The 11,733-nt window shown below is 42.6% G+C and overlaps 1 protein-coding gene across 1 annotated transcript in view; it reads left to right on the top strand.

The window, feature by feature from the left end:
* rgs7b (regulator of G protein signaling 7b) overlaps positions 1–11,725 on the top strand; it is a 73,882-nt gene extending 62,157 nt beyond the window's left edge. The window contains exons 11-17 of the mRNA XM_056244726.1: positions 438–499; positions 924–1,034; positions 3,767–3,892; positions 4,956–5,142; positions 7,271–7,360; positions 10,435–10,469; positions 11,638–11,725. Coding sequence (XP_056100701.1) covers positions 438–499; positions 924–1,034; positions 3,767–3,892; positions 4,956–5,142; positions 7,271–7,360; positions 10,435–10,455 — 597 coding nt within the window. The 3' untranslated portion in view covers positions 10,456–10,469; positions 11,638–11,725. The remainder of the gene's footprint in view (positions 1–437; positions 500–923; positions 1,035–3,766; positions 3,893–4,955; positions 5,143–7,270; positions 7,361–10,434; positions 10,470–11,637) is intronic.
* Positions 11,726–11,733: the final 8 nt, after the last annotated feature.

The following is an 11,733-nucleotide window of genomic DNA, read 5'->3' as shown; positions in this document are numbered from 1 at the left end:
CTCTCTCTCTCTCACTCTCTCACTCACTCACTCACTCACTCACTCACTCACTCACTCACTCACTCACACACAACACACAAACACTCACTCACACACACACACACACACACACACACTCACTCACTCACTCACTCACTCACACACTCTCTCTCTCTCTCTCTCTCTCTCTCTCACTCTCTCACTCACACACACAAACACTCACTCACTCACTCACTCACTCACACACACACACACACACACACACACACACACACACACACACACACACACACACACACACACACACACACACACACACACACATACATCTTTTGAGCCTTTGCATCATCTCAGACATTCTTTCTCATTGATCCGTTGATTATTGAACTGTGCCAGTAATAAAAAACACAACAAAACATCATCTGTCCAATCAATAATCTGCAGTGATTCTCTTTCAGATTCAGCACTGGCACACACAGCTGGACCGACATCGGTTAAAAATGTCCAAAGTTGCAGAGAGGTGAGCAAACGTCACTCGTTACACACTACCAGTCACACGTGTGTCAGGTGTTTAATGATTAGAGAGTCTCTTCTGCTCAGCAAAGCTGCTTTATATGCTCAAAATACAGTAAAACAGTGTAATATTACTCCAGTGTAAATCAGCTGTTTTTTAAAGTGTAATTTATTCCTGTGATCAAAGCTGAATGTTCAGCATCATTACTCCAGTCTTCAGTGTCACATGATCTTTCAGAAATCACTCTAATATGAGGATCTGATGCTCAAGACACATTTATGATTATTAGCAGTGTTGAAAACAGTTCATATGTTTGTGGAAACCGCACCAGAAAGGTCAAAAGATTCGCATTTATTTGAAATAGAATATGATCAGAATCAATTGAATGCAGATCATCATTATTATTAACGATGATTAATCTGCTGTGTAGTTTGCTGGGTTACTCAGAACAGTATGTGGAGTACGACCCGTTCTTCACGACACCGGACCCGTCCAACCCCTGGATCTCTGATGACATCACTTCCTGGGAGCTGGAGGCCAGGTGTGTGTCACTCGCTCCATCAGTCAAATAAAAGATAAAACGTTAATTAAATTAATATGCTTTTCAGCGTCCTTGAATCAAGTTCTTTAAAAGGATCAAACATTATTATTACTCTTTTATTCTTCAAAAACATTCTCACAGTCATGAATGGGTCTGGGCAAATAAAATATTTTTAGATTAATCATTTTTTTTAAATTTGGTCGATTCGACTTTGTATTCCCGCAAACATTAATTATTTGTTCTTTTTTTAAATAATCATTGAAATTGATAGATATCGGAATTGTTAAATTTCACTGGCATCTAAAATTTTGGTTGTTATAACTTTATTTATTATAATACAAGGATACATGGGTCAAAAACAATGAACAAAGTATTTTATTCATTTATTACTTTCTTTGTGGCGGGCCAGTGGACATTGAATCATTAAATCAATGAATCGAATCTAAAATCGATGATCGAATAAAAAAAAATCGAATCGAAATTGAGATCTTGTGAATTGGATCGGGCCGATACCCAGCGCTAGTTATGAGTTTGCTATTTGCAATTTGAGTTGAATCATAAATTCAACCTTGAATTTAAAGCAGAAAGAGGATGTGAAAGTGGAAAAACGGCAAAAGTTCAAGAAATAAAAGTGTAATATGATGATTATTGTTGCCTGTGTACAGTTGTTGTTGATTGAAGATCCGATCAATACTGACACGTTTGTTCTGATCTGAATAACGGATCACATGATGAGGACGGTTCGGATGAACTGTATCCCCAGACATAGTGTCGGCCCAGATCCGGCCCACATCCGGCACGCGCTGAATCCACATGTCCCAGATCCGGCCCACATCCGGCACGCGCTGAATCCACATGTCCCAGATCCGGCCCACATCCGGCACGCACTGAATCCACATGTCCCAGATCCGGCCCACATCCGGCACGCGCTGAATCCACATGTCCCAGATCCGGCCCACATCCGGCACGCACTGAATCCACATGTCCCAGATCCGGCCCACATCCGGCACGCGCTGAATCCACATGTCCCAGATCCGGCCCACATCCGGCACGCGCTGAATCCACATGTCCCAGATCCGGCCCACATCCGGCCCACATCCGGCACGCACTGAATCCACATGTCCCAGATCCGGCCCACATCCGGCACGCGCTGAATCCACATGTCCCAGATCCGGCCCACATCCGGCACGCGCTGAATCCACATGTCCCAGATCCGGCCCACATCCGGCACGCGCTGAATCCACATGTCCCAGATCCGGCACGCGCTGAATCCACATGTCCCAGATCCGGCCCACATCCGGCACGCACTGAATCCACATGTCCCAGATCCGGCACGCACTGAATCCACATGTCCCAGATCCGGCACGCGCTGAATCCACATGTCCCAGATCCGGCCCACATCCGGCACGCGCTGAATTCACATGTCCCAGATCCGGCACGCGCTGAATCCACATGTCTCAGATCCGGCCCAGATCCGGCACGCGCTGAATCCACATGTCCCAGATCCGGCCCACATCCGGCACGCACTGAATCCACATGTCCCAGATCCGGCACGCGCTGAATCCACATGTCTCAGATCCGGCCCAGATCCGGCACGCGCTGAATCCACATGTCCCAGATCCGGCCCACATCCAGCACGCACTGAATCCACATGTCCCAGATCCGGCACGCGCTGAATCCACATGTCCCAGATCCGGCCCACATCCGGCACGCGCTGAATTCACATGTCCCAGATCCGGCACGCGCTGAATCCACATGTCTCAGATCCGGCCCAGATCCGGCACGCGCTGAATCCACATGTCCCAGATCCGGCACGCACTGAATCCACATGTCCCAGATCCGGCACGCGCTGAATCCACATGTCTCAGATCCGGCCCACATCCGGCACGCACTGAATCCACATGTCCCAGATCCGGCCCACATCCGGCACGCACTGAATCCACATGTCCCAGATCCGGCCCACATCCGGCACGCACTGAATCCACATGTCCCAGATCCGGCACGCGCTGAATCCACATGTCCCAGATCCGGCCCACATCCGGCACGCACTGAATCCACATGTCCCAGATCCGGCACGCGCTGAATCCACATGTCCCAGATCCGGCACGCGCTGAATCCACATGTCCCAGATCCGGCCCACATCCGGCACGCGCTGAATTCACATGTCCCAGATCCGGCACGCACTGAATCCACATGTCCCAGATCCGGCACGCGCTGAATCCACATGTCCCAGATCCGGCCCACATCCGGCACGCGCTGAATTCACATGTCCCAGATCCGGCACGCGCTGAATCCACATGTCTCAGATCCGGCCCAGATCCGGCACGCGCTGAATCCACATGTCCCAGATCCGGCACGCACTGAATCCACATGTCCCAGATCCGGCACGCGCTGAATCCACATGTCTCAGATCCGGCCCAGATCCGGCACGCGCTGAATCCACATGTCCCAGATCCGGCCCACATCCGGCACGCACTGAATCCACATGTCCCAGATCCGGCACGCGCTGAATCCACATGTCCCAGATCCGGCCCACATCCGGCACGCGCTGAATTCACATGTCCCACATCCGGCCCACACTGAATCCACATGTCCCAGATCCGGCCCACATCCGGCACGCACTGAATCCACATGTCCCAGATCCGGCCCACATCCGGCACGCACTGAATCCACATGTTCCCGTCTGGGTTGTGTATGTTATTAAACATTAATCCTGTGTCTCCGTCTCCCAGTAAAGAGCCTGGGCAGCAGCGGGTGAAGCGCTGGGGATTCGGGTTCAACGAGGTTCTGAAGGATCCAGTCGGGAGAGAACAGTTCCTGAAGTTCCTGGAGTCTGAGTTCAGCTCGGAGAACCTGAGGTATGACCAGCTTATTTTTATTTATGAGGTCTTAAATTTTACACGTGAGTTATATTTTAGACACAATATTGTTTGATTTCCTTTGTTTCGCCGACGAAAATGTCTAAATGAAATGGTAGCAGAGCCGAGTCTCCAGCAACAGACAGCGATGACTTGTGTTTTACTGAATCAGTGTAATTAATGACTCAATGATCACTTCCTGAAGGAATCAGCCGTTCGAACCAATCGGTTCAAGTGATGGTTTTAGTACCCTTTAATTAAAAAGTTCAAATCACAAATTTAAATATTGAATTAAAAAAAAAATCTCATTGCATTATTTATGCAATTGTAAATGCTGTGTATAAATATATGAATGCCAGAGATGGATTTTGTTGCTTTCATTTGACTGGTAAAAGCCCCTACTGTTATTATTCTAATAGAATTGAATTTGAATGTTAGAATTTGACATAAAAGGTGATGCATACATCTAAAAATGCTCTTATAAAGGTAAAAATGCCCCTGGAAATCAATTTAAGGTGGCAAATAAATATTGCCTCTTAATAGAAATGTTCATTTCTGTCAGTGCTGTGAACTGCCCACCGTATAGAATATGAATAATATGAATATCTTCATTAGTTAGCTGTCAACAACAGGCCTAAAGCAGCCGTGGCACCAGCACACAACACAACAACACACTACTATCAACAAAACTTGAACTTTCAATATAGCACACCCCTGATTTACATTATTAATTTTAATTTCTTCAGGACTTAAAAAGCCTTAAATTTGACTTATAAAAGTGTGCAGCAACCCAGCAAGCAATTAAAAGACGTCTAATAGCCGTCCAAACACAAACACAACCCTGACGTCTAAACCATTTCCCAAGAATAGACGAGTCCTCAATTGGATAACAAAGAAATGAAATTATACTAGTCAATTCCTGGGCGATGGTTTAGACGTGTTTTAAATGTAGCCTGGCTTTAGCCCAGACGCCAGGGCCGTGTTAAACACACAGTTGCTTGCTGCAATGCTTGCTGGGAGCCCTGTGTCCAGTACAGTGGTTTGAAGGGCATCTTGCGTGCAGGTTCTGGCTGTCGGTCCAGGAGCTGAAGAAGCGGCCCATCCGGGAGGTTCCCAGCAGAGTTCAGGAGATCTGGGAAGAGTTCCTCGCTCCGGGAGCGCCCAGTGCCATCAACGTCGACTCCAAGAGCTACGACAAGACCACGCAGAACGTCAAAGACCCCGGCCGATACGCTTTCGAAGACGCTCAGGTGTGTGTGTGTGTGTGCTGGAAATCCTGTGCCTCATCTGGTGTGCCTTTACATCGCTTGTAAACCTCTCATTATGACCAGATAATTTACATTCACATTCACATTACACATCGTTTTAAAGCAGCTTTACAGAAAATGCACCAAGAGTCCAAAATGCAAAAGAGTCGACTTTACAGTTTACAGTGATCTGTCATCAGAGGAGACTGTCTAAGTTATGCATTTCAGAAATGTACATATGTAAAAACACAGTTAGCTAAAAATGTATTAATTTAAACTATGTAATAATTTAAGGCAGAGACAGTGAGCTCATCGAAGTAATGAAAACTTGTCTGTTAACAAATGATTATGATATTTAGAATATGTAGCATTGCTGCATGTCGATTCAGAGAGTTCAATATTGGGTTCAATCTTTTTATCAACTTGTTTTCTTTCAGTTAGGACAGGTTTAGTGTTTCTCTTTGGATCTGATTGATTGTAGGCCTCGTTGAAGTGAACTGATGCATGAGGCCTATTATCAGTCCCTAAACAATCAGTCCAAATGATCAATCAGACAAAACCTGTGCGAATCAAAAGAAAACAAGTTGATAAAAAGATTAAATCCAATATTAGGCGATTACACAGCATAACGAGAGATTTATAAGCAGTTTTTTGTAGGCAGGTCATTTTTGACCCGGAAAGCACAAAAATATTTAAAAACATTTTAGAAGTGGTTGTGAGCAAAGTCAGTAAGTTTTAGTCCAGTGCGATCGCATTAACCAGGATTTTTAAGAAAAAGAAAATCCTCTCCGGGTCAAAATGACCAGGGTCTCAGTTCCACACCTGTGTGTATGATCTAAAAGTGTGTGTGTGTGCCTGACACAAATGGCAAAATGCATTCAGTCGCTCCGGCACTCGCAGGAACACGGTTAAGCCGGATACACATGCACACTTCACAAGATATCACAGCTCTATTCGAGTAAATCTGTGAGGTTTGTGAAATTAAATGTTAATTAGATATTCAGAGATTTGTTTAAATGATGTAGATGCGCGTTTGCTGAATGCTGACGGTAAATGAGAGTATTTTAGTCTGATTGTTTGCCTTTTCTGTTACAAATAATATAAAAGCATTTACTTTCTTTGTTTACCAGTTCTGTCTAACACAGTGACTGCGTTTACATGCAGCCAATAACCGGTTCAAAACCGGGATATTAGCAATAACCCGGTCACGAACGGCCATGTAAACACCGGCAAAAACCCGAATATGCTCATATCCCGGATTTTAAAAACCGGGATATTATACCTGGGGTACCCCTTTTCTAACCCGAATTTTTGGTCATGTAAACGCGCATCGGCATATCCCCATAGTGATGTGTGTTCTGCGCATGTTCTATTCGCAAGGAATCTTGGTCTTTTGAGTAGAGAAACTTCTCGGCGCATACAAAACCCCGCGTGCAGTATACCGGAAGTAAACATGACGAGACGCAGCACAGCATACTTTTGGAGCGAGGTCAGTAACGTTACCAGCACCAAAGCGCAAACAAAGGCGATCGCTATCTGCCCCGAACTATTCATTATCTGCGTGCTGCTGCTGTTGTTGTTGTTGTTGTCTTTGGATACAGGAAGAAGAATCGGAAATGACGCATAGTGCGTCTTAAGGTTGTCCGCACGTCCAGACGCTAACCGCGCGTCGCGTTTACATCGGGATATTGCAATTCCATGTATACAGGAGTAACTCTCTCTGCTCACGCATGTAAACGGGTTATCCCTAATGTTTCAGAAACCCGAATAGTGACCTTAACCCGACCATAACCCGAAATTTGGCTGCATGTAAACGTAGTCATTGTGAGATCTGACTGACAGAGATCGTAAACTAATGAAGAATGTGTTCTCAGCCCCGCCTGTCAAAATAAAAGTCCCGCCTCCAACACATCGGCCAATCAGGAAAACTTATCAGCCGATGGCGATATTTAAAAAATGCCAAATATCGGCTGATGTATCGGTCGACCGCTAGTTTTTATAAATCACAATCTTTGCATGGGAAGTGGCGTACGCAGGTTTATAATGAGACCCAGAACACTAATCATCATTATTCCGTCAGCGTGAGGATTTCTTCATCATCATCTTCATCATCTTGTGTTTCCTCCATCAGGAGCACATCTATAAGCTCATGAAGAGTGACTCCTACAGCCGCTTCATCAGATCGAGTGCCTATCAGGAGATGCTGCAGGCCAAGAAAAAGGTAAAGCCCCTGAAGCGCCTGGAAACCTCCATCTGACGCTGGCCTCGACACACACACACACACGTCTGAGCGCTGGCCTGACTCACACACACACACACACGCGCGCGTCTGAGCGCTGGCCTGACTCACACACACACACACACTCACACACACACACACACTCACACACACACGTCTGAGCGCTGGCCTGACTCACACACACACACACGCGCCGTGGACCGGCTGGATCATCAACACCTCCAGGAAGTCTAGCTTCTGCTTCAGAAACAGAGAGATGTGTGTTTGGGTTCTGTCTGTCAGCTGACGCACTTTTACACGCAAGCCTGACACATGATCTGCTTCTCAGAGTAATACATATAATATATATATATATCTGGGCAACGATTAATCACATCCAAAATAAAAGTTTGTGTTTACATAATATATGTGTGTGTGCTGTGTATAATTATTTTATATATATAAATACACACACATGCATGTATATATTTAAGAAAAAATGTGTTATTTATATATAATATAAATGATGTATAAATTAGGGATGCACGATATAGGATTTTGGCCGATATTCGATATGCCGATATTTTCAAACTAATTTTGCCCGATGCCGATACCGATATCGATATATTTGTATTTTTTTTTTAAGTGCAAAAAAAGCTTATTAAAGCTTCTATTAATGTTCTCAGTCAAGAGCAGTGAGTGATTTCCTCTGTGTTTTGTTGTTTTATTAACATTAACGGGATAGTTCTCCCAAAAATTTAAATTGTCATCATTTACTCTCTCAAGTTTCTTTCTTCTGTTGAAATTATAAAAGTTATTTGGAATAATGTGGCTAACCAAACAGTTGCTGTACTCCAGTGACTTCCATAGTATATTAAAGCACAAGAAAGAATTGAATCCAGGTTTGAAACAACATTAGATAGACAGAATTTTTATTTCTGGGTGCAGTATCTCTTTAAAGACAAGCGGCAGAATATTATTACTGTCTCTTTAAGAACTGCACGCGAGTAACGCGACGCGTCTAATATACACGCATTTGACAAGCAGATTTTCTCTGTTTGCTTTCACTTTAGACATAACCAACTTTGTTTATGTAAACCTTGTGTGTATTTGACAGTCTCAGCGCAATAAGACTCGAAAGATTAGTCCAGTATGCAGGCGCTGTGACGGCTATAGTTCCTGTGAGCGTCGCGTGTACGCGCGTGCTCAGAAAAGCGGATGTTAGAACAGCGCATCAGCACGTGAATGACATGTTTACCTAGCAAGACTTTGACGCACATGCAAACAATGAACTTTTGTGAATTGCAGTGTCCCGTGAGTGTAACTCTACCTCTGCGTTTACATGTGATGTGATGTGAATGTACGTCGCGTTGTACAGTATGTTGAGATGAAGGCGCCAGAATTGAACTGATAGAATGCACAATACTATGATTTTTCTTCAAAAGCAGATCGTGGAGACATTTTAATCGTCCACGATCAAAAACCGTGAGACGCGCACCCCTAGTTGGAAGTTTAAGTTGCTGGCGCTCATGCTTCGTTCACGGTCGTCACGTGCGCATAGGAAACACGCCACCCTATCGGCAAGGCAAGACTCATCGGCAGAAATATACATATCGGCCGATGCCGATGATGGTCATTTTAAGCTTTTATCGGCCGATACCGATGTTGTCCCGATATCATCGTGCATCCCTAGTATAAATATAAATACAGTATATACATGCAAATATATCTTAAATATATTCATGCATATGTGTATGTATATACTGTATATATACATCATTTATATTATATATAAATATTTTATATATAAATAACAAATTTTTCTTAAATATATACCGTACATGCATTTGTGTGTATTTATATATACAAAATAATTATACACAGCACACACACATATATTATGTAAACACAAACTTTTATTTTGGATGTGATTAATCGTTGCCCAGCACTAATATATAGACATATATAATATTTCACTTTTCATTTGAAAAGCCTCTTCTTTCTCTAAAGATTGACTTTGTAAATACTTTTACACCTTTTGTATGTTTAAAGATAACACTTTACAGTGAGGTTTCATTAAGTAGCGCTCACTCACGGGTCTCATGTAAAGGTGTGTGTGTGTGTTTTCTCATGTCATGATGTCATCGTTCTGCTTAAGTTGCTCGTTTGTTTCTCTTGTTTTTTCACTGTATGTCTTTGAGTTATTTCTATTAAACTCCTTGTTTCCGCCACATCTCCGCTTCTGCTCTTCTTTCTGGCGTGTGTGTGTTCTGTCTCGCGTGTGTGTGTTCTTCTGTTCTGTCCGTTTGTTTTGAAGTGATGAAACTAGAAGAGCTGAGGATGATTGTCTGGTAAGTGTGTAGTTTTGTGCAGACGGATCAGTGTCTTGCTTTTCATCATCAGTTATACACCACCAGTTTGGAATAATTATGATTTTTTTTAGTGCTTTTGAAAAAAGTCTGAAGTTTTCTGGAGGATCATGTGACACTGAAGACTGGAGTAATGATGCTGAAATTCAGCTTTGATCACAGGAATAAATTACACTTTACTATATATTCACATAGAAAACAGCTGATTTACACTGGAGTAATATTTCACTGTTTTTACTGTATTTTTGATCATATAAATGCAGCTTTGGTGAGCAGAAGAGACTCTTTCGACAACATTAATAAATCTTAATCATTCCACAGTATTCCAAAAATATTTTTGATCCAAAATATATAAGAACATCTTTGCAAGTTATATGAAAATATGACTTTTTACATGAACATGCAAAGATGAATCCTTCCAAAGAAATGTGGGATTGACAACATTTTAAAAAAGTGTATTATTATTTTTCAAGTGTGTGTTTGAACTAATGCGTTACCAAAACTGTTGATGTTATGAAGGATTTATAAATGTAATTCTCCAGTCCTGTTTGAAAAACAAAACCATATAAGAGGAACTAATATCCCAAAGGATGTCCCTCAGGTTGAATAGATCTATGCTTATATACAGTTACTGTTGTCTAATGTTTATTTGAGCAGTTTTTACTACTAATGTCCAGTTTCTTGAACTCTTTCTCTTTTCCTTCACAGAAAAGCAAGAATCTTTTCTAGGATCTGAATCCCAGGTGAGACTTTACATTTGCATGCGTGAAATGATCACTATGTGGATAGTGAATAAAATCATGATGTTAATTTTATAATATCTTATAGTCTCATTAGAGCCGCACGATAATATAGTTGCATTTGGAGACGATATAAAGAGTAAAGCAGGAGATTTCAGTAAACGAGGCTTCATTACATCAGAACTGTCTTGAAAGTTTTTATTTTCTATAAATATTTAGTTCAAGGGGTCATGACATGCATTTTTATTTTTAATATATATGATCAGTTTTTAATGCGCGGCTCCTTTAAGGCGTGTCAGTAAACGCCCACTGTTTCTGATTGGCTGACGTCACTGCACAGGAATGAGTATCAACGGCCACTCGCTAATGCATGCGAGTGTTTAAAAAAACATTATCCATATAAAATCATAATTTACAGATAAAGCATAATGAACTCATTTACTGATGATTCTCTGAACTCTCGGTTACTCTGAGCAAACACACAATCCTGCAGCACCATTCAAATAATCCAGCCGGTGGGCGGGGCCTATGGTGCCAGTGGGCGGGGCCTGTGGTGTATTGCAGTACACCTATTGGTCGACGTCTTGCTCTGGGGGCGGGCGTATGCAGATGTGTTTGCTCATGTGACGTCACTGATCCAGTAATATGAAGATACGCTGTTTTTGGAGCTGCTTTTATTGAGGACGTTTAAAACTCTCAGGATATTTTAATGCAAATGTCAAAAGATCAGTCGTGACCCCTTTAAATGGACTGCATTTATATAGCGCTTTCACAGACCCAATGGCCACCAAAGCGCTTTAAATAAGTCTCTTACTGGCCTAATTAACCAAACTCTCCATAAAACAAGCCCTGCAATTTAATAAAATAACATATATTATACTGATAGCTCATATTTAATGATATTTGATGATTTGGTAATTGCATTTAATAGATACATCACAAAATATTCTCTTTTGGAAAGCTTCATTTCACTGCTATATGGTGTATTATCGGTTTACATGAGTTTAGTATTGAATGTAAAGTTGGATGTACTAAGTTTTAATATACGCTGTATAATATAGTCGAGCAGAGGAACTGAACTGCCGTTGATCTCAGTGGTTTAGTGTGTGTAGTCGATCGGAGAACATGTTAGTGTGTGTGTGTGTGACGTGTGTTCATGTGTTTCTCTCAGCCGTCCCCGATCGAGGCGCTGTATAATCACTCACTTCTGCTGAGGATTATGGGGATTATCTGTACATTACTGTATCTACGGCTCGTCATCATGAAC

The sequence above is a fragment of the Rhinichthys klamathensis genome, unplaced genomic scaffold, assembly GCF_029890125.1.
Source record: "Rhinichthys klamathensis goyatoka isolate OS25496 unplaced genomic scaffold, OSU_Roscu_1.1 h1tg001063l_1, whole genome shotgun sequence".
NCBI classification, from domain to species: Eukaryota; Metazoa; Chordata; class Actinopteri; order Cypriniformes; family Leuciscidae; genus Rhinichthys; species Rhinichthys klamathensis.
The sequence above is the reverse complement of the archived record's forward strand: the minus strand, read 5'-3'. Positions and strand labels throughout refer to the sequence as shown.